The following is a 23,605-nucleotide window of genomic DNA, read 5'->3' as shown; positions in this document are numbered from 1 at the left end:
ATTTGTGTAGCTCAGATCCACATGCTGGCATTTAGAACACTGTCAGAAACATTGGATTTAATCTAACACTGAAGCTTGGCTAAGTCTTTCTTTGCTTATCCTTCCAGTATGTATGCATCTTTGAGCATTACATTAACTAGGTAGATGAAACAGATGGACTATCAAATTCTTCATTTATTGAAGTTAAACTCTGTGATATTGTTATCTGCTTTCGTTACAGTAAGAATAATGGCAAGTAGGCTAATGTAAATTGTGATGCTTATTGGAAACAAAAGTTATGGTTCTAAATGTCTTTCTTCCTGTAAGCTTTTTTTAAACATCTAGTGTTTCTTCTATCTGACAAACAGATGGAAGTAAAATAACTTGGGTGAGTTATACTATGAAAATTTCAAAAGTCTCTAGCCATTACATGTCAAAAAACCAGGATGTTTTTAACAGCAGAGATGGTGTTTACCATGCAAGCACATTCATGGGACTGAAGTACTAGACTTCAGGTAAAGATACTGTGAAACTGTGACCTTCTATCTGTTGATGTTAAAATGTATATATTAAATATTTTTGTTTGGCATTTTTTTTTTTCCAGAATGCAGCAGTCCTACCCCAGGTCCTGGTAAGGAATGGGAAGAATATGTACAGATTCGTTCACTTGTTGAGAAAATTCGCAAAAAACAAAAAGGTGAGTGTGGAAGACTGTGAGAGCTGGTTGGCTCATACAGTACTAATTTGCCCTAAGACTTGTTCCTGTTGACAGCTAAAAGAGAGATTTTGTTGTGGTTATGTAAATATTGTGCCATTCTACTATGTTGGGACAAAAATACTAGTTCTCTTGATATGCAGCTTCTTTGTACGTTTAAGTGTCTTAAATGCTCTGATGAGCATAATCACTGGCATTAGCAATTTTAATATTTGTGTTTATGAATGAGTACCACAGACAAATGATTTTTTCCCATAATTAGAAGAGACAGCTTGAGATTGTGGTGAGATGACAATCTGAAGGACTAAAGTAAAATGCCATTTGAGAATAATAGGCCTTTTTGATTTCCGATTGTCTAGTCTGCCTTCTTTGCCTCTATGAATTGGAACATTTGAAATTAAACTTTATGAATATTTTAATCTGAATGCTTTACTGGTCATGAAAATGATTTCTGCATTTAAAATAATGACATCAAATTCAGACAAAATGGAAGCATATAAATATACAAAATAAACATCTATCTGCTATATACCAACCATAAAATTAAGTATTTACTTATGATATTACGGTTTATCTGAACTATTATTGATGATTTTCCTAAGTTTAGTGTATGTATATTGTTCAGATTAGATCAGTTTGCTTTCACTATGTTCTGCAATAGCTGTAGAATAAGCTTTCTTTTTACTTGTAAGTAAGTTCTAAAAACTATTTTCCACTTAGTCTTTAATAAAAGCAACCTCTTCAGAAAGTTGTTTTAATGTCTAAGAATTATCTTTTTTTACTTGAGGTTCAGGCTGGAAATACCAGAAAATGTCTTAATGGTTTTCTTCCCTCATATTTATGTAGCGAAGAGGAGGGGTGGGGAAAGAGCCAGACTGCATGAAGCTTGAGTGTTTCATTGTATCTGTCAAGTAGCAGACTGTTCAGGAGCTTTAAGTGTTCTTTTAGCTCCTTGTGAAATATATATTGACTGATGTATAAAACTCTCGGTTCATAAAAGATCTTTTAAACCTCTGTAGTTATTAGCAGAGGACATATCAAAGAATAAATGATACCGTTTGAATTACTGCCTCCTGTAACTGTGCACTGAACTCGATTCATTCTTTTACTATCCAGTAACTTTTATAAAGTTGTGGTATGTGTCCTGGTTTCTGCAATGTAATCCACGTGTTGTGGTAGAACATAGTTCAGGTTAACAAGAGCAGTTAGTGTTGGCATGGAGCTTTCTGCTATATCTCCTGCACCAAAAAGACAGAACTATTTATGGCAAAAATCTGCTGGCAGCAGTAGAATTTGTTAATAGGATACATTTTTTTTTTCCTTGAAAGATGCACAGCCACAACACGATTGCCATACAAATGCCTTCTAATGTACATTTTCACATACACAGTGAGTATGAATAGTATGGTGTCTTTCAAAACTATTTTTTGAATTGAACATAACTTATACGACATAGTTTTTAAGATTAATATGAGCTTTAAATGATTAGCAATGGGATTGTGAATTGAGGCTGGGAATTTTAAGATGTACAGTACTTTGTGCTTTTCTCAAATAGGGCAGTGGGTTGCAGAACGCAATACTAAAACTCTTCACATGAAAACTGAGTATTTTTGTTTTCTAACTTTTTTGCTTCATGAACCAAAAAGGGAATTTTAGAGCTGATTTTTCAGTTCTTTTATCAGTACAGCTATATTTTGTTGAGAATTAAATAGTTCTGTAAGAGTGACTGAATTTTAAATACTGAAGATCTGCAGAAGTTATGCAGCTAGCCATACTAGGTATGCCTTGGCTAGCCTTATCTCTAAATATATTCCACAGAAAATAGCTTAATGAAATGAGTATGAAATAAAGGAAAGATGCTAGCTTGGCTAAAAACAAGCAAAATATTGTGCGCCACATTCTCATTGCTTTCAAAGCAAATACTTATCAGTATACCTCTTTTATACCATATTGTCAATGATAACCATAGATTTGATTGTTTCTGGAATTTTAAATGCATGATTTCAAGGATAAAACTCAAATACGTGATTTCTACTTTCCTAAAACTCTTCTCTCATTAAGATTCATTTAACTACTGTGCTTAACCAAAATATCTTTGAACGTGAGCGATTTGCCGATGGCATATTGTCACTCATAAAATGGCCTGAGCATTTCAGGGGGTTTTGGGCAATTTTAATTTGATCTGATTCTAGAATTGGGACTGAAAAGAACTTAGACAAAGAGGTGTGGAAGGATCCAACGGGGATCTGAAATGCATAGGTTTGAATCAGATGAAGGTTAAAGGGAAAGCTGAGGAATTGAATGAGACTTGAGATTTCACTGGTGGACCAAGTGCCTTTTGGATCAGTTGGATCAGTGGATCAGGGATCAGTGTCTGCAGTTTGGAAGGACTGTGGTATATCAGGTGTTGATCAGTTCTTAGTTATTTTAGCATATCCATGTGCTATATGAAAAAGCCAAGTGATTTGGATGTGAGAGAAGGAGCTTGATATCTGCTTATCTTCATTTCTGGTGCTCAAATAATGAAATTTCAACATGCTCCTCCTCAAGATTGTATTAATATGTTGTGGTGATTATGTTTATCATCAGTATTAAGCTGGGAAATATTTTCTCCCTTATTTAAAAGGAGAAGAGGAGGGAAGTTTCATATTTTAGCTCAGCTTTGTTCAAATGGCTGTATTTTTGAAGTGTTGAGTAAGCCAATTTTGCAGCCTTTTGTCTACTATCAGGTAATGCTTAGCAGAGAACAGTTTGAACTCAGCTTCTTCCAAGTAGAACTGCTGTGGAATAGCTGAGAACCCTTACATTGTACTTCTTTATCTTTCTATGTCCTCTTATTTCTGCTTTTTAAATAAATTTTGTATGTAGGTTTGTCTGTTGTCTTTGATGGAAAACGAGATGACTATTTCCCTGAATTGATAAAATGGGCAACTGAAAATGGAGCATCCACAGAGGGTTTTGAAATAGCTAACTTTGAAGAGGAGGGGTTTGGTTTGAAAGCAACAAGAGAGATAAAGGTGAGCATGTGAACACTTCACTTGATCAAATAATATTTCAAACATAGCTGCTGAGCTCTGAAACATTCATCTTCTTCTCTATTTTGACTGTTGGTAAAACTGCTGTTTTGAAAAGCTAAACTGTGAGTACTTGAGAAGTAAAATAGTTAATAAAATTGAATATTACTTTGACTGTTGAGTAGTACTGTGAACTTACTGGTCTTTATCCTTGTTTGCCCATAATGTTTGCCTGATTGCTAGAGTGCTCTTACCTTATTAATGTAGCCTGCTCACATACTTTCTAACAGCTCTAGTATCTTCTTTCACATTACTTTTAAGCACTGGTCTTTTTGCCTCACAGAGGTACTGTGATACTTACTTTCTAGTGACTTTGGAAGGGAAAAAAATACAAAACAAAACCCTTATGTTGAATCTTTCAATCGTCAGGTAAGGAAAATAGATGCACACAGTTAGCTAACTGTGAAAGGTAAATGCTTAAGCTGTATTTTTTACTGCTGTTTCCCATTTGTAAAATGGAGGATGGGAAGAGACAATCAGCTGCTGTAGAAAGAATGTTGAAAAAGAAGTATATTATGTTCACTCTAGGGCTTTAGTGGCATGTACTCAAGACTAGTACCACTGATTGATAAGGATTAAAATCTCAAAACTTTTCTCCTAAAGTCAGAGGCAATGGAAAAGATTACTGAGAAAAAATATTTGATCACACAGTTAATAGCAACATAACGGATATTGTACATTTTGAGGTTGTTGTGGACAGTCTACAGGTTGGCATCTAGAAAGCAAAGCGCTTTATTTTGTAATATACATATCTGTGTTTTATGTAGTGCAGATCTGGACACTTCAGTTATTGCAAAGTTTAATTTTCAGTGGAAGAGAAGGATTTTGCAAAGTAATTTTTATTAAAAAAGAAAACACTGGAATGTAATGATGCATACCTAACACTTGACATGTCATATAAATGCTATCTGACCCTCTACTTGTTTTTTCTTTCCGTAGGCTGAAGAGTTATTTCTGTGGGTACCTAGAAAACTGTTGATGACAGTTGAGTCAGCTAAAAACTCAGTATTAGGTAAGATGTTAAGGAAGTTCTTAAGTAAGAACTATGAGGTCATTAAATTTAAGTCTCTTTATTTAGCTGATCTGCTATACCACAGGACTTGATTACCTTCACCATCAGGGTTAGCATATCCAGAAGATTGAACATAGTGGAAAAAACTTCTGTTTCTGGCTGAAAGCACTGGGCATATTTGATATATTCCAGAAGCATGTGTATTACTTTGAACACATTATGTAGCTAGTACAGTGTTCTGTGTATAGTGTATCATGCAATTTCTACAGTACTGCCAGTTGAAATGTTCTCAGACACTAAGTATTTTTCTAGCTTCATGTCTTCCACCATGTGATTGTATGAGGTGTTTACTCAAATAACTTGTTGCAAAATACAATGCATGTGGCCACATATTTTAGAAAGCTGAAAAACTCTTCTTGGTTGAGATTTCTTACATGTTATTTCAGAATCTTAACTTAAAGTGAGTGTAAGATGATATTTTCCATGGCTTGTTAATTTAGTGCTTCACCTTTCTGATTAATTCAGGTTCTTTGTATTCTCAAGATCGAATTCTTCAAGCCATGGGCAATATAACATTGGCATTCCATCTTCTTTGTGAGCGAGCCAACCCCAACTCTTTCTGGCTGCCCTACATCCAGACTCTCCCCAATGAATACGATACTCCTCTCTACTTTGAAGAAGATGAAGTGCAGTATCTTCGGTCAACTCAGGCCATACATGATGTTTTTAGCCAATATAAAAACACAGCCCGACAATATGCTTATTTCTACAAAGTTATTCAGGTAAGCATCTTAAATATAGTAAATAGTATAGTTCATCTCATGATTGAAAAAGGTGTTAAAACAGTGATGCTTACTAATAGCGAAAGTGTATTGTTCTTAGAAGGTTTGAATTATTGAAGCAAATTCATGCTTTTTTTTTTTTTTTTTTTTTTTGAACTGCTGTTTAAAAATTCACAGTTCAGTAGGTTTATGAATATATAAGAATGTATTTAGCTGATTGAGAGAAGTGATTACTACCCTTTGTTTGACACTGTTGAGATTTCTCCTGGAATACTGTACATTCTTGGGCCCATCAGCACAAGAGCATTGACAAACTGAAATGAGTGCAGAGCAGGGCTTAAGACCTCACTTGTTTTAGCCCTTTTTCTGTGCAAGGAGAGACACAGGGAACTAAATTTGTTCAATTTGAGAAGATAAGGGTGTTCCAATTATTGCTTTCAATCTTTCCTTCTGGTAGCCAGATTCCAGAAGTTTCCCTGTGAGTAGCTGGGGCTCAGTGACCTTCAGAATTCTCATACGACTTGTTCATTTGATTCATTGAAAAATGTAGTTTACAGTAATCAAAGCAGAAACAATTTTTAATTGATGGAAGAGAATATTGCATACGTAGCCTTTCCAATGGCTGGGGTTTACCTGTAGTTTTCCCTTCTATTTAACATAATAATTTTGATTGGTTTTAAATACATAAACACATCTGGTAACAATTTGAGTATGGAGAGCCTATGAGATTGTTGAACTATTTAAGTAATGATTTACATTGAGCTTTTAAGATAGAACTGTTACTCTGGCTGTCTTGATGTAATGTTGTAGGTGAATAGTGATGTGTTGTTATCAGGGTCAGATTTAGTGTCCAATCATCCAAAGCTTCTTCTGTCTGTGTAAAAAGTATAAATACTGATGTACTGAATTTCCACAGATGTGCAATCTAGAGAGATGGTTTTTTGACAATAGGAGAGGTCAGAAAACACAGAACAATTATGTTCTTCTGTAACATTATCAGAGTAACATTACTGAATTCTTCTAACTGCTCTTCATGGTCTTGCAATACTTAATCAGATAGCTAATCTGTGGTTAGTTCTACCAACTTCCTAACACTATTACAGTAGCATTAGTCAGTGTGAGAAGTTATATGATCACAACAGTAAGGAAAAAATATGCACTTCTGCAGAGAAATGAGATCTAGAATTGCACTCCGGATTGGGTCTGCCGTGTGTCCAGTCCTTCTGAACATCTTCTCAGTGATTGAAGTGATTGATGAGTTCATCAATCTGATACTAAGGTGATAGAAACAACTGAAGAATGTTTATAGAACACAGTGACGTAATTGCATGCCACATATGTGGGAAAAGAGCTTGAATGTTTGACAAAATGTTTTTTGCCCATCTGTTTAAGGATGGCAAATTTATTCTATTTCTCTTATTATTTCTTAAAGCTAATCAAAGATAATTTGTATAACGTTTAAGCTAATGTCATCAAAGCAGTGTCTCACTAAATAATTCATATTTGGTATCAAGAGCCATACTGTTGATTGTTACGGTAAGAGGAGCTACAGTTTAAGCAAAGAAAATAACGTAAGTAGGATGACTTCAGAGGCACACTGTCTTTGGAAACCTGATGATGATTTTGAGTGGTAACAAGCTTTTAATACTCTGTACTCTTGCACTTTCTGTATTATCAATTACATCGAAACTGGTATGGTACCTCACAGTTACTCAGCAGTGTGCCCTCGTGGCTTGACAGTCAAGAGTGAAAATTGTATTGCATTAAACATGGCATAACGAGCTGGTCAAAAGTGGTTCTCCTACTGTATTTAGCATTGATGCAGCTTCTTCTGGAATATTGCATGCAGTTCTGTGCTCCACAACTCAAAAAGGGTGTTAGGATACTTGAACGCATCAAAGCTGATACTGATGGCAACAAACCTGGTTAAGGAGCTGGAAGACGTCCTGTGAGGAGCAGCTGAAGATGCTGGGTTGGTTAAGTAGAGAAAAAGGGACCTCATTGCTTTCTCTAACTTCCTGAGGAGAAGAAGGGCAGAGGGAAGTGATCTCTTCTCCTTTATATTGGTTGACAGGACACACTGGAATGGCTGAAAGCAGTAAGGTTCAGATTCAGCATCGGAGGTTAGACAGACACTGGAATATGCTTCCTAGAGAGATGATTAATGCTCTCTGCCTGTCTATGTTTGAGGCATTTGGATAATGTGTTCTTAATGATATGTTTTAAATTTGGGTCAGCCCCAAGATAGTTTGACAGTTGATCTTAATCCTCGTAGGGTCTCTTCCAACTGAAACTGTTCCATTCTGATGCTTTTGAAACCAATATAGTTTAGCTTTGTCTGCTGTAATGGATACCTTTGTGGAAATAGTTTTTAAATACATTATGTTCTTCTCTTTAGACTTTCTATTCATATACCAAAGAAAAAAAAATAGTATGTTACCATTGTCTTTCACATGAAATATTAAATATACAGGTTCTGGTCATTTGTGATTTAAAAAAAAAATCTATACCAAATATTTCTTAGCCTCCTGACAAATACTTTTTGCATAATATACCTACTATTTTAAACTTAACATGAGCATGAACACGGATCAAAAAGGAATCATGTGCTTTATTTACTTGTTCTTTAGAAACTGAGTAGTAATATTTACTGGGTAAACATTAGGTATGTTCTGATTATTTGGTGCCGTGCTAGGAAACCACATTTTCAATGAATACTTTACTTACAACGAATACCTTACTAGTATTCAGTAAAAATTCAGTCACATTGGAAAGATGGATAGGTCTATCCAGGACTGCCAAGTGAATGTGCTAAGAACTGATCAGTGCTTTTGATGAAAAGTCATGGGAAAGTTTTAATACTACTTGATCACTGTTTCTGCTCTCAAAAATAAAAGCTTACAATGTTTGAAATAGTGAAGAAAACAGTGCACAAGAGGCCTCCTTTTTTCCCCCTAAAACAATGCATCACTTTCATTATTCATGAAAAACAGAATGAATTTTTGTATCATCTTGCATGCACTCTTATTTCATAAACAATTGTGACTAAAAAATAATAGCACGAAGGGTAGCGTGCTGTTTGGAAATTCAAGAACACATGGAAGAAGGGAAAAAGTGATGTAAAAGATTCATCATGATAATGAAAAGAAGGCAAAGCAGAACTGTTTTCTTATGAAGGGCAGGGCACTCCACAAGCTTTATGAAAGTGAACGTGAGACTTTTGTGTACCATTTCATTCAGTATTGCTACATTTGAATAAGCATTTTAAGGAAAGCTGGTGCTTGTGACCAGGATTTTGATTCTCCTTCAGGCGTGCAGTCTTAGTGTTTTTTAAAACATTTTAAATATCCATTTTGCATTACAGAAATCTTATATTTGCTTTCTTGATGATTTGTTTTACCAAAGGAAATAAAGCAAGTAGAATATTGAAATAAGAGGTTTTTTTTAATATCTGGAAATACTGAAAAAGGGATTAATTTGTGAACTCAGAATATTTAAAGTGCTCTGCAGAATCTTTAGTCTGCAAAATGTCTCTAGTGACTAGGGGAAGAAAAGGGTTAAACCATTTAAGTGCTTCATTGTCTTTCCATATAGGATTGCTAGACTGTTTTTAAAATAATTCTGTGTCTGATACATGTGCAGGTTTTAAACAACTTGACAAGTGCTGGTCTGTTTTATTTCACTACCTTGTCAGCAGTGCTGGATTTCTCAGAGCACTGTACTTCTAACTCTTTCTCAAAGTGATTAGTCCAGATACACATGAAGAATGGACAGATTTATGCATTTCACAGCTGTTGCAAGCCAAACTGTGGTCTGGTTTGATAAGCAGAAACAGGTGTGATGTTGAGTAGACAAAAATAAACCTTTGAGCATGTTAGCCGGGGTCTATAAACCACACTGACACCTTTCTAAATGTATGTAATTTGATAACTAAAAAATAGTTGAAAGTTTTTGCAGATGTGCCTTAAAGGTGTATTTAGCCTCTGCGTTGCTATCAGAATACAGCAAATGGTCAAAGGAATACTTTCATCATAGCAGATTCATAGTTTTAAGTTCTTGTAGCTTATTCCAAAGTGGAGTTTAGTAAACTGCAGGGTTCTCTTTTCCCTAGGAAGGTACGTGTGTGACTTTCATTAACATTTATGGGCACTGCATGCATAGTGAAGAGTGAATAGAGTCCAAATATTTATGGCTTCATATTTTAAAAATATATATATTGTAGGTTGAAATGTGGTGTAGTAAGCACAAGAGGGAGCCATATAGTTTACTGACATCCACAGAAAGATTATATGTGTTAAGAAAATAAATGCTTTGAGCCTTTAAAAAAAAATAGTATGCAGTGGTTTTCCCGTTTTACTTTTTCTCACAGCTGCACCTGGATGACTGTAGTCTACTAAAGAGAAACTTTTGTGAATCAAAACAAGACATGGAGTGCTCCTAGAGCAGATGGAAGTACCGCAATACTATTTATTCATTTTGGACACTGCAAATGTTGTTCCTGTTGAACTCCACGTGGTTAGTGATTTCCCAGCCCTCTAATTTGGCAAGGTTTGTCTACAAAGCCTCAAAGGAATTACCAGCTCCTCCCAGTTTAGTGTTGGCTGCAAACTTACTTAATGCATCTTCGAGTCTTGTATCCAAGTCATTGATGAAAGTACCATTTCTATATTCCAGAAGGGGCAGGAAGGAGGAAATACAAACCATAGTGAAAGACCTAATCCTGGAAATAATTTTGAGGCAAATAGCATAAATTCATAAATGGAAAATATGACTTGACTAACCCAATAACCTTCCATGCTGAAATGGCTGGCTTGCTAAACAATGGGTGGGTAGTGGATATTGACTGTATGGAGTTCATTAAGGGTTTTGATGCTGTCTCCTACTAGACCTTCATGGAAAAAGAACATGTTGGAGTATGGGCTGGATGGGAAGACTGGGTGATGGAGTGAGAACTGTCTGAGCCCCCTGTATGGTTGTAATGAGTCCAACAAAGTCCACTTGAAGGCCATTGTACCCCAGGGGTCAGTACTGTTTCAGTGCTGTGCAACATCATTAATAAATGACAGGAAAAAAAAAACAGATCAGTTGGAAGGGATCATGTCTAACTGCCTCACTGCTTTGGGACTAACCAGAAGTTAAAGCAAGTTATTAAGAGTGTTATCTACATGCCTCTTGAAGCACAGTCATGGAGCATCAACAACCTCTTTAGGGGGACACTATTTCAGTGTTTGACCACACTCACAGTTACATTTTCCCTAATATCCAGTCTGAACCTCCCCTGATGCAGATTTGTGCTGTTACCACGTCTTGTCATCAGTGACTAGGGAGGTGAGTCTGCGATCTCCTTCTCTGCTTCCCCTCATGAGGAAAAGGAACAGTGAGCATCTCAGCCTCCTTCTCCAACCCAAAACAAAGTTTGTTATCAGTCTCTCCTTCTTGGACATGGCCCTTTTATTAGCTCTGTTGCCCTCCTCTGCATGCATTTGAGTATCTTAAACATCCTTTTTATTTTGTGGGACTGCGCACAATATTCAAAGTGAGGCTGTACCAGCAGTAAATATGTAGGGAATTACCTCTTTTTGAGCAGCTGGTTGTGCTGCATTTAATGAATTCTAAAATGCAGCTTTCATCCTTTGCTGCCAGGGTGTGCTGCTATCTCATACTGAGACTGCTGTAACCAGCACCCCCAGGTCCCTCTCTTCCTGAGCTCTCTTTTCACATGTGTTCACCATTACTCTGTTCCAGGTGCAGAACCCAGCACCTGTGTTGAATTTCATTTTGATAATTGCCCAATGTTCCAGGCTATCTAAATTCCTCTGTGAGGTCTCTGATCCCTCCAGGGACTCAGCAACACCTCCTTGTTTAGCGTCATCAGCAAATGCACTAAGGATGTGTTCAACTGCTTTAAGCTCATTGATAAACATCTTGAACAGAACCAGCTCTAGACTTGAGTCCAGGGGAATGTCACTGATGACTGGCCAACAGCCAGGTGATGGGGCACTCTGTGCCCTCAGCAACTCTGCTGGTGACACAAATTGGGGGAGGCGACTGAAACACCAGGGGGTTGCACTACCATTCAGAAGGAATTTAACAGACTGGAGAAATAGGGTGACAGGAACTTTATAGGCGATCTGTGAATGTGCTGGGGGCCAAGTTGAACATGAGCCGGTAATTTGTCTTTGCTTTGGTGGGCCAGTGGTGTCCTGAGCTGCATTAGGAGAAGTGTTGGCAGCAGTCTGAGGGAGGTGATCCACTTGGCACGCAGGAAGCTTGGTCTGAACATCAGGAAACACTTTTTTACTGTGAGGGATGACTGAGCATTGCTTCTTTGAGGTTACCCAGAGAGACTGGGATCTCCAACCTTGGAGAAAGTCAGATGATATCTGGACATGGTCCTGGGCAACCTGCTCAGGGTGTCCCTGCTTAAACAGGGAGGTTGCACTAGATGAACCCAGAGGTCCCTTCCCATCTCCACCATTCTGGGTCTAGAACCATTTCTCATTTGGCTAATTTGGCCATTTGGGTGAATGGAAGCATGCTGGAAATTCCTGCTGCTCAAACCGTAACCTGTTGCACTTAAGTCATAACACAACTCTTTAAGTAATTTGTAGCAAAACCTTAAAAAATATATAGTAACATAAAGAAAATTAGCGTTTGATTGTAAAGAACTTGCAACAGTGTGTATTTTAATAGCTGACTCTAAGTTTAGAAGTAACGTCAAGGTCCAGGTGCTTGCAAATAGCTGCCTTTTTATAACCTGGTAGAGGCAAAGGGTTCTAGTTGTGGATTGAATTAATTCAGTCATGTTTTAGTTATGTATGCATTCTTCTTAACTCGTTAAACTGTCTTACTTAAAAGAAATGTTAACTTAGTTAGGAAGCAAGTTTTCCTTCTTGCCGGTAAACTGGGGTGCCTTCCATGAGTACAGAGCATCCTGGCAGAAGGTTTTTCTGGCCAGTGGAAGTTAACTTACTAAGAAATGCCAATGACAGGATCTCCTTTCTGTAACTTACTCGTGCATAAGGATAGCATAGAAATCAGTGAATAAAGAATGATTGTCAATCAGTAAGCAAGAATTTCAGAGTTAAGCTGACTGGATAAAGCTAGTCTTGCTTTATTTCTCCATGCTGTTTCTAATCTGTATTATTCTAATAAAGTGTATGATTTTCCAGGTAGCTGTCAAGTGGAATGTCTGGTCTCTCTCTGTACTTAGCTTTAACATACAGCCATTTAACTTTCATGTGTTAAATAACATTTGAGTTAAATGCAGACAAGCATACTAACTTTTAAAATGCTCTATTCAGGCAGACGTTTGGAAGTTGGTTTTTTTGGTTTTGTTTGTTGTTTGTTTTCTATTTTCTTTTGTATTGATATAATAGATACAGAGTATTTTAATACTTCTACAGAGTTTAATACACTGACAAATGTAAATGTACCTGGAAACAGAATACAATTTTGATCATGTAGCAGCCAGGTCCTCAGAACTCTGTTTTGTCTCTCATTTAATTTATACTCATTGGCATGCCAGTCAAACAGCTTTTTTTTCAGAAGTAATGTCAATGTCACTGAAAAAAAATGGCACTGTTGTAAATTCTGTATCTTTTCCCTTTATTTACTTATCTGCTATAAATGTCAGCCTTAGGATTTAAAATTTAATTGTGTGGGCAGTTACAGAGGTATGATAGTGTTGCTATTTATATTTGCTTTGCCCAAATTTCAGCAGCTGAGTTGTTCTGCTTGATCAATAATAAATCAATAGTCAGTTAATGCTGGAATATATTTATGCTTTTCTGTGTTTTTCATCTCTGTAAGGGCCAAAATATTGTATTAGTCTGTTTTGCTGGCAGCAAACTGAAGATTGATTGTTTGATTGTACTGTACCATTCAGTGTATTTACTGTAAGGTGGTATAGACTTTGCAAACCTGGGCCAATTTCCTGATATATATATATATATTTATTTATGTCACTTCTAGTATATCCTGCTCCTGCTATGGTGACAATAACAGCACATCCTAAGGCTTTGTTGGGCCATTCCTGTGGCCTCCCCTCTCTATGAGAGAAGCAGCTGCAGGCTTTGCTGGCTTATGTGTGTCTAAATTTGTCTTGGCCAGATGAAGAGCTCAAGACCTTTCAGGGGTGGGAGGGCTCCTTCCTTCTTCCTCTGTTGCCTCCTTGCCTCCCACCGGAGCATGGCAACAGCTTTGGGCTTTGAGCCAGCCGGACACAGGAGGAGGTGTTGGGCTGTTTGGGCAGCATTTGCTCCTCAAACAGCTGTTCCCTAGCTCCTCCAAGGAAAAGGTGGCAGGCCATATGGAGGCATCCTGTGGTCCAGATTCAGCCGATGGGTGCCAGTTGGACCGTGCTGGCCTGGATCAAAATGCAGGCGCATCCTACGTGGTGTCTGTTATTTCTTAACAGCCAGAATGTTTTAAAATTGGATGGGGACAAGACAGGATAAAATATATCTTTTGGTTTGGATGTGGATCTCATCTTTCTTTGGACATTAGTGGTTAAGATCAAATCAGTAGGTTTTAATATATTTTATATTCTGAATGGTTTGCATTCATTTATGATCTATATCATTTACTAGCCTAAATGCCCTCTTTCCTCTAGAGAAACAGAGATGTACTTCAAAGTTTATACGCTAGCACTAAGCAAAATGTGTTTCTGCACAGTTTAAACCACATTTGGGAGGAATAATACGTTTTCTTGTTAGTCTTGTGGTCTTTAAAGGCTTTTTTTATTTTTTGAAGGCAGGGTTCTCAACCACCCTTCCGGTTGAGAATGCAGATAGGCAACTGTTTTTACAGCCAATAGCATGTAGAGCCTTTTTTGTTTTTCTGTTTGCTTTTCCATTATTTGCTTTTATTCCTGTTTTTTAACCAAGTTGCACTTTCTGGGGCAGTTGAGTTTATCCCCAGAGATGCTGTCTGTGTCTTTTGTGGAAGTGAGTGCCTCAATAGACATCGAAAGATCATCATGCACTTCCAAGTATACTTTCTCATATAAAGTTTGTACTTAATGTGCAGATTTAATATTTTTCCTGATATAACAGCAGTTACAAATGTTCCATAAATTTAAAATATGATAACAAGCTGAGGTTTCTTGGAACGGAATACTCAAAGGATGTATTCTTTAAGCACTACAAAATTATACAGGGGACTTATCTTTGTTAAAATTAGTAATTTAACTAAATTACAAAGTGGATTATCCTCTTCAGTCAGACTCAGTGCTAATACTCCACACAGTAGGAGATTGATATGTTGCTAAGTAAACCAAAGTTTATTTTCTTGTACTATCACTTGAATGTAACTTGAAGAGGAAGTGATAAGTTTTTAGTTTTGTATGTGTGCCATAGTCCCAGTACAACTGGCTCCAGGACTTAGCCTCTCCAATACGCAGTGTCCCTTGTGCAGTACAGTAGTTTAGTTATCGTGGTCTGAGCTTCCATAAGAGTGATAACTGGTAGGATTTACCTGTGAATTTGAGTAGCTGATTCACAGGTACCAGAGCATTGTCCATAGTGTGTAATGTTAATGCTTGTTAGAAGAGGACTGGTGGTGAGTAGGAAGCATTGTCCCTGACTTCCTGAAGCAGTTCACTTCAGGCTTTCCATCAAAGCATCTTATTTGTGGTTAGTGATTCAGTGAATCAGTAATGGAGGTTTGTGATGAATTTGAGCATGAAGCATCATTATCTTGCGCTAGATAAAATGAACAAGGTAAACTTTCAACTTCAGGCGGAGTCTAAAGAGTAAATAAGTCCCCATATGCAGACATAATAAAGTTTGCTCACAAAGGTCTGTAGCTGTCTTATGTAACTGCATGAAGAACTACAATCGGAATCTATAAATCTCCGGCTCAGCGTGAACACAAGACGTGTTTCGTGAGGCCATTTACCAAATGAGGTATAGGCTTAGTGTGTCTGAGGGGTGATTGGGGGGCTGTCTCACTGTGAAACGAGCCCTTCTCACTGTTTGCTCTCCTCTTCATTCCTTCAGCCCCTGGGGATCTTTATTTAGCTCTGTGAGGGGACAGGAAAAGGTAGAGGAAACTTGGTCACTATTTTGTGTCATAACTAATTGGCTTCTTATTTGGGAAAAGATAAAGAAGTATCCTGTATTTCATGAAGTGGATGTTAAAAAGTCAGTCACTGTCTTGCCTCCATTTAATAAAGTAGCTGCAGGTTTGTAAGTAGGATACTGGTTTGCTGTTGTTTGAAAATGTTTACTGTGTCTTCTGTCAAACAGTAGTGTCCATTTTGCATATGAGGTGGGCTGTTGGTCCTTCAGACACTCAAGTTAGCAACTGATGTCATGGTTGAGCTGTCTGTTATGCCACTGCTTTCTCATCAACTAAGCACAATTTTTTTTCAGGTAGAAGGTACAAAAAAAATAGATGGTGCAGTTAAATTCCATTGCACCAGGAGGAGTCATTCTAGTCTGCTTCCACTACGTGAATCCCATAATAGTGTGGAACAGTGCTTTCTTGTGTATATATTGACAGAAAGTAAATAAAAATTGCTGACATAAAGAATAAGCAACACTGTTACTTAGTTTAATAACTTTCAGTCCTGCAATACATCTTTAATTTTAGGATTGGATTTTGTGGAGTAGGATTGTCTTTCTTCCATAAGAAAGATCATGTAACAGTCATCAGTACATTTGTAGATCTGATTCCTAATGCTTAATGAATCAGGCTGTTTGAAAATTCCAAAGCAAGCCTCTGTAGTTATAAAATGTTATTACAAAGTAAAATAATCTTCAGCTTTTTCTCCTATCCTGTATGGTGAACTGGCTTTCCCTTGTTAGGCTAGGCAGCATACGTCCAATGGAAAAAAAGAATTCTTGTTTCCCTGTAGATCACTAGGATCCTCCATTCTGAATTCTTTATTTTACTTAGCTTTAGGGCAGTTAAAGCCTCCGCTGCTCTGCAGAGAGGAGTTTCTCTTCAAGGCTGCTGCTTCAAAGGATTTCCAGAACTAGGAAAGGGACAGTAACCAGCAAATGCTGACAGATCTTCCTGCTTCTGGCCCTGAAAGTGTGTGTGTGGTGTGTGTTTGTGTTTTCATACACCTACACATTGGCCTGGAACCATCAAGTAGCATCCAACAAGGCTCATAACAAAATCTCCCCATGCTAATGAGTACACTGGAAAGAGGGAAGAATCTGTAAAGAAGGGGAGGAAATAAATTGTTTGGTCAAAAGGAACAAACCCTTGGGCTTTTTGTTCAAAGGAATTAAAGTTAACAGGGTGGAAGTTTAAACTGTTTTTGGCTTTAACTTGGTTTCGAGTACTCCTAGTGTTTTAGTTTAGGGTTGCTGGGGTGGGGAATGATATCCTCAATATAATCTCAGCACTTCATATGATGCTTTCTCAACATAGAAATGGAGCTGTTTCTACTTTAGCAGTACACAAGAGGTTCTTGAGAATATTGAAATCTGATTTAGTAATATTGATGCAGAGATTGTCTGTTACTTTTCCTTGGACTTGTGTGTACTTGAAATGTCCTTCACAGAAGTTCAACCACCTCTGTATCTATAAACACATGAAACTTATTCATGGGTCTGTCACTACTTGAAGGATGTGTACAGTGTTGAGTTAAAATGCAGAAAAGTGATTTAAACAAGGACTGTTTTCTAGTTAGGTATTAGAGTGGAGTGGTAGATTACTCAGGTGGGTGGCTTATCTCAACTTAGAGGTGGTGTCTTCCAAAAAAATAACAAAAAAAAGAACAAAAAAAAAACTCCATTCACTTTGATTATATCCAGTGATTCTGTTAGCTTTTTCTTCTTCATGAAATGGAAGGGCTAATTGTACAAAGAAATATACTGGCCAACATGTCTTTGCACATCCATCGGTTCTTTTCCCGAAAAGTAGCAGCACACATATAAATGCAAATTTAACACTTTGTAAACTCTAGTTCTGATTTTATCTAGAAGCTTTATTGCATGTTACAGTAATAGGACTTGTACACAGCATCACTTGGTAAAGAAGCAGATATTAAGCTCCTTTTAATGGCAGTTGTTGAGATTGTTGATGGCTTTTGTTGAGATTGGGAGCTCTGATAAATGAGCTTTGGCATTTCATGATTGAATGGGGTAAGGGGTGTAGTCTCTAATAGTCTGCCCATTCTTGTACAGGAGGTTAATGCTTGTGTAGGCTGGATAGCAGGAGTGAGGTTGTAATGGCTTCTCAGCTGGAAAGGCACCCACCCTTTCTACATCTAATCCTTCATCCTGTCCAAATAAAAATAAGCCCCCTCAAAAGTGGAGGAGTCATCTAACGTCAAGGTTGAGATTTGAGAATCATTAATCTTCTAAAGCCTGTCCAAAAACATGATGAGGAAATTATTATTGTGAAGGCCCCTCTGGGGGCATCAGGAGTTGTACTTTCTCGTGCAACACTGAACATGAGATGTGAACCCTTGGATATCACTGCTTTCCAGAGAGAAAAATATTTAGAAGCCTTTTTTCTTGTTGTTGGGAATTTTTTTCCCCCCTTTATCCGGTTGCCATACTGTGTAACTGGCTTCTAGTCTGATAGTGTTTTAGGTGACTAGAATAACAGTCTGTCTCTTTCCACAGTGGCTGCAGACAATCTGGCAGCAATCACTGTTACTTTTTAATATTTTTGGTTATTTTGAGATATCCTCCAAATGTCTCAAAGAAGGCTTGGAACGCTGAAGGGGAAGAAACATTTTTTATTTTTTTTCTTTAAGAATAGCAGCATCAGGAGGAAAATGAAATTCAACATGCTGCTATTTGTTTTTGCAGTGGTCATCACCCTGATTGCCAGCTCTGACAATATTTTCACAGAGAGGGTAACTAAATAGATGGTATTTGTTCTTTATAATAACTCTTTCAGTAGAATGTCAGGACCTGCATCTAAATGAATATATTCACATTTCATGTTTCCATTTTTTATTTAAAGCTTTTCCCCTCCCAACTTTATGAAACTACTTCATAACAGACTTGGGAAGTTAAAATCAGGATTCATGTGGTGGATATGTCATGCTTCATAGCTAATCTATAGAGACCTAGGTGTATAAACCGATAAAAGCTAGGTCTGGTTTATTGGGTTTTTTTACGTATCAAGTGTTTGTTTAGTTTAAATACGTCTGTATCTTTTTGATCAGTCTAAGCAATTTGCATGCTGTGCAGCAGACATCTTCTATACTTTATTAAATATCTGTCAATTATAAATATCAAGGTTTTACATTAATGTCAAGATAGTGCATCAAAAATTCATGGAATATGTGACTTTTTTTCAAGGGTATTTAATACTTAATGCATTTGTGTCATTTTTCTTTCTAGATATATTGACAGGTTTTATTAAGTGTTTGTTAGGGAGATTTCATTTTTACCAAGGGACCATAAAGAGAAGCTGCATACTAAATCAATTTTTTAATCAGAATATTGTTCTTTTTTGTGTGTCTTCAGATTCTTATAATCTGTAGGGTTTTTAAGTTAATACCAGAGAAGCCCAGGACAGAAAGCTAACATAAATGTGCTGACATTGGAGCATCTTAACTTTTAAATAGCTGCTAGTTTCTCGTGTCACAAAATGTTATAAATATGGTAATCGTGTACACCAGGGTTTGTATTCTGCCTTGTGTCTTTTATTAGAAGGCTATTGATTATACCTTACTATAATTTGCTGGTGTTTATGTGAGTGATGTCTGGGCTGTCTCAGCGCAGAGTTGGAGGGAGTTACGAACGGGGAAGTCTGCGGAGCACGTAGTGGAATCCCAGAATTCAAGTTGGTTCCTTACATTCGGACCCTTCCTGCCGAACGCCGGTCACGACAGCTGCTAGGGGGGCTTTCGTCGTCCTTCATCTGCCCCGACCCGCTCCGCGCCCGGCCGGATGAGGCGCCGTTCCGCCTTTGGCCGGCAGGTGGCAGGGGCGGCCCTCCGCTGAGGCGCCGTGCGGCGCGGGGCACGGCCGGGCCGGCTCCTGCCTGCGGGCTTTCCCCGCTTAGTGCATCGCGTCCTGTCGCTGTAGAACCGATCGTTAATGCTAGCGATAAAACACTGACGTGAAATTGTCGCGAAGGAATAACGTGGGAGACGGAATTTGTAAGAACAAACGCGGGCCAGGCGTCTCCCGAAGCGTGCTGCTCGGGGTGTCTCTTGGGTTTGTTTGCACGGCTCGGTGAGAGGCGACGGTTCCGTCAAGTGCCGCTGCAAGGAAAGCCGTGCCGTGCCCTGCCGTGCCCGGCTCACCGGCGTGATGGAAAATTGGCGGCAGTGCGCTTTAAAACGCAACCAAAAGGCGAGGGGAAGGACGGCGGCGTCTAGCGCTAACTCGCCCGAAGGGTTAACCGAGGGGCACCTGGGACCGAGCACCCAATTGGCAGTCTTTTGTAATATATAATTTGCCTAAAATTGCGCGTTGAGCGCAAGCTTTTGTTTTCTAATTGATTTACGGTTTGAGCCACTTTTACCTCATCCCCTACTGTCCTGCACACCGTGCCAGCAAGTACATTACGGAGAGCGATGATGAATTGCCGCGCACTTGTGATGCTAATGCATCAGGAGTAAGGCGCTGCATGGAGCTGCTGCCTTACAGCGTCACGGGGACAGAGCTGGGCAGCATTCATCTGTATCTTTTGAAATAACGTTTGATCACTGGCTTCAATTTGTCTCTGAGACCTAATTGAACCTGAAGAGTAGAATTTATGTTGTTATGGCTTTCCGCTTGCGAGCTGGGATGAAGTTCTGAAGTGTGCGAGTGTGGGCTGAAAACTACCTGTGTTGTTTGCAAGTTGAAACAAGGCAATTCATTAGGGAAGTACCAGGCATTAGGGCTACTTAAAGCCTTTTACAAATCTATAGATTTTGCTTGTCAGCGAGGACTACAATTGGCTTTCTCGAGTGGGGTTACTTTGCTTTTAAAGCAGGGTATGTGTGGACTGTTGATGTAGGTATATGGTCTCATCTGTTTGTCACCAAGGCTTTGTAAATATTTTAATCGGTTTGATTTCTGAAGTGAAGTGCAGCTTTTACTGAAGAAAAAAAAAAAAAAAAAAAAACCAAACAAACAAAAAAAACCCAACGACTACTACAGGTATAGGGGAAGAAATGAAAAACGTATTCTTTTCCTTGAACAAGTGAAGTGCTTTACTGCTATTGCAGGAAAGAGGAAATGGAGAGAGCTGCTGAAACCTAATGTGTGTTTATTGTCTGATTTCTTTCTCCCTCCCTGCAGAGCTGTGTTTTGTTTTACCTTTGCATACTCAGTCCACCTTAATTTTTTTTATTATTATTTTTGTATGATGTCTGTGGGTTCCAGTCCTGAAATATGAAGAAACAGATTTATGGCGGCTGCTGGGCACAACAAATTAAGTTGACAGTGATGTATGAGAGCATAATAGCATGATGATCCCTCTGTAGCGCGGCTGGACGCCTCCTGCTTCATTTGGCTCTTGTTAGGATCTGTTAGGCAGCTAAATAATGAAATTCTGCTGACTGATTTCTGTTTTCTTTCTCTTTCCACCTTTTTCTGAAACTTGTGTTTCCCAGACCCATCCTAATGCCAGCAAACTGCCCTTAAAGGATTCTTTCACTTATGACGACTACAGGTTGGTCTGTCTGTCTTAATTCTTTTTTGCTGTGTGTGAACTGATGGGCCCTGGTAATGCTTCATTGATGGGAAAGCACAGTCTTGAAATGTTAAACGTAGGGTTTGATACGAATATACTTAATGAGGAAAGTAAAATAAATATGCATGTTTTAATAGTTTCAAAGGAATAGTCATGAGTAGTAAATTTAGCCAACTGGCACATGCAGTTTGAGATTAGTAAGGTAATTGGTTATTTTTTAAGAAAATAATTCGGTTCATTTTGCTGTTTGTTTTGTTTTTGTGGATTTTTTTTTAGATTTTATTTTGTAAGAGGCTTTACCAATGCGTAGTAGCAAATATTTACAGTGGATGTTGAACTGGAAAGCTGGGAAACTTAAGTTGTAGATATGAACCTTGAATGTCACTCGGAGGTAATATGGGGGGGGGTGACATAATTACAATAAAAATAAGAATAATTAAAATGATGAGCTAAATTCTGTTAAGTGATTAAAATAGCTGGAGTAAAAGGCATTCATGAGGTCTGAGAAGCTTCTGGGTAAGTCTACGAAACTTGCACATCTGAAGCATGCCTGCTTCACTTACAAGGCTGCAGAGGAACATGCCAACTTGCAAGTGAAGTGGACTAAAATTTTTCAGATAAAAAAGAAAAATCCTACTGTTATGTTTCAGATGATGTTTGTATTGAAATTGTATACCAAAGCTATCCATGGTTTTAATTTGTTATTTAAGAAATGAATTAAAATTCAAGTTGACCATACCTTTGTAAGCAATCTGGAGCACTTCAGGAAAAAAAACACCAAACCTTCTGAAAGTCTAATCCTGTTTCTATTAATGGAGTCTGGGGAGTTAAAATTCTTTTGACCTTCTCCTGGTGGTATTTGTTTTTTCAAGAAGAGCAGTGATGTGTATACTAAGACCAGAGCATAGTGATACTTGAAGATTTCTATTTTCTGTCATTAGATATTCCTTTTTGTCTGAAACACAATGAAATGGAATTCCAGAAATGTTTAGGAAATACTGGGATATTCAGCTTTTCCAAAGATTCCTGTGTTTGAATACATAGCTGGAATTTCATTCACTTAACCCGACTTAGAACAGTTTTGAATGATTCTTCTGTTACCTCTTGCTGTTATTAACATATTATTTAAAAAAAATAAATTTGGAAATTCCTTGTGTAAATGTCTGCTCCAGATTTGTGTTACAGGCTCTCTGTACATTGATGTATTGAGCATGAACACCTAATGTTCTTTATTTTTGTAGATGGGCAGTTTCCTCTGTTATGACACGGCAGAACCAGATTCCAACAGAAGATGGTTCCAGAGTTACATTGGCTCTAATACCTCTATGGGACATGTGTAATCATACTAATGGACTGGTAAGGTTTACTTCAGCGTTGTTGAAAGGCTTTAAGGCTTAAGTATTAAGCCTTTCAAATGCCAGCAAACAGTTTTAGTAACTTTTCATTACACTTCTTAATACAGTTATTCTATCTTCCTGACTTGACCCTAAAAAAAATCTTACAGCTGAAAGAAAGATTTATCAATTTCTTAAATGTCTTATATTACTTTTTCAGGAGAGCTTTCTTCATATAAACAAACATTTAGAAATTTGATTGTATACAGTTGTGTTCCAGCTACACGATACCTTTTTTTTTTTCCAGCCATTTTTCTGACATAAAGTTTCTGACTAATCTGACAAAGATTCGCAATACTAAATAGATCTGTACTGAGAATATGAAAGTCAGCAGTGATGGAGGGTTACCTCTTGTAGCTACCATAAAGGAAAGTGGTTAGAAATTTGCAGCTAAGAAATACTGCCTGCTCTCTTAACTGTGCCCAGAGAGCCTTGTTGTGGAGACAGCAATGACAAGAACAAAGCCCAGTTCAACAAAAACAGTTACTACATCAAAGAAACAAAATGCAAAAATGCTACTTTAGGGCATATTAAACATTTAAAAGGTGACACGTATAGAAAGTCAGATCTGCTGACGTTTTGTCTTACGTGAGCTGGCTTAGAGAATAAGGTCTTGATTTCATTAACAGGCTAGTTAATGTTGAAGTGAGGAAATGGAAAACTGTAAGAGGACAGTTTATCAGCGTTGTTTAGCCAATGTTGTGTATGCTTCAAGATTTACATTCTAAAATTTTATTTCCAGTGAATAGTATTATTTAAGTAGTAAATATGACCATTCTATTTCAAGTAATCTAGTCCTTTTGTAGGAGAGTTGATGTGTTAGGACAACAGCATGTGTTACTATTGTTGCTGTAAAAAAGCTTCCTTTACATGAACAAAATGTAAAACAAGTAGTTTTTCACTTGATACTTAGTTTATTTATTTTTACCATGATTGTTCCAATTAAGCACCAAAAGCCAGGCTACAAAGTTGCACGTTTGGCTATTGTATTTTTTTTCTCCTGTGTTCTAGTACTGATTCTTGCTTTTCACTATTTTGCAGTC

The 23,605-nt window shown here is 37.7% G+C and overlaps 1 protein-coding gene across 2 annotated transcripts in view; it reads left to right on the top strand.

Annotated features, from left to right (window-relative positions):
- The window catches only part of SETD3 (SET domain containing 3, actin histidine methyltransferase), a 53,433-nt gene that overhangs the window by 17,010 nt on the left and 12,818 nt on the right, over nucleotides 1-23,605 (top strand). The window contains exons 2-8 of one of the 2 annotated variants that reach the window (XM_042813511.1): nucleotides 584-676; nucleotides 2,023-2,083; nucleotides 3,563-3,711; nucleotides 4,708-4,780; nucleotides 5,306-5,562; nucleotides 21,089-21,147; nucleotides 22,410-22,524. In XM_042813511.1, the coding sequence (XP_042669445.1) occupies nucleotides 629-676; nucleotides 2,023-2,083; nucleotides 3,563-3,711; nucleotides 4,708-4,780; nucleotides 5,306-5,562; nucleotides 21,089-21,147; nucleotides 22,410-22,524 (762 nt within the window). In that variant the 5' untranslated portion in view covers nucleotides 584-628. The remainder of the gene's footprint in view (nucleotides 1-583; nucleotides 677-2,022; nucleotides 2,084-3,562; nucleotides 3,712-4,707; nucleotides 4,781-5,305; nucleotides 5,563-21,088; nucleotides 21,148-22,409; nucleotides 22,525-23,605) is intronic. The other variant, XM_042813510.1, reaches the window with a different exon arrangement.

Source organism: Centrocercus urophasianus, unplaced genomic scaffold (genome assembly GCF_019232065.1).
Source record: "Centrocercus urophasianus isolate 14NV4802_14NV808 unplaced genomic scaffold, USGS_Curo_1.0 seq_14, whole genome shotgun sequence".
NCBI lineage: Eukaryota > Metazoa > Chordata > Aves > Galliformes > Phasianidae > Centrocercus > Centrocercus urophasianus.
The sequence above is the reverse complement of the archived record's forward strand: the minus strand, read 5'-3'. Positions and strand labels throughout refer to the sequence as shown.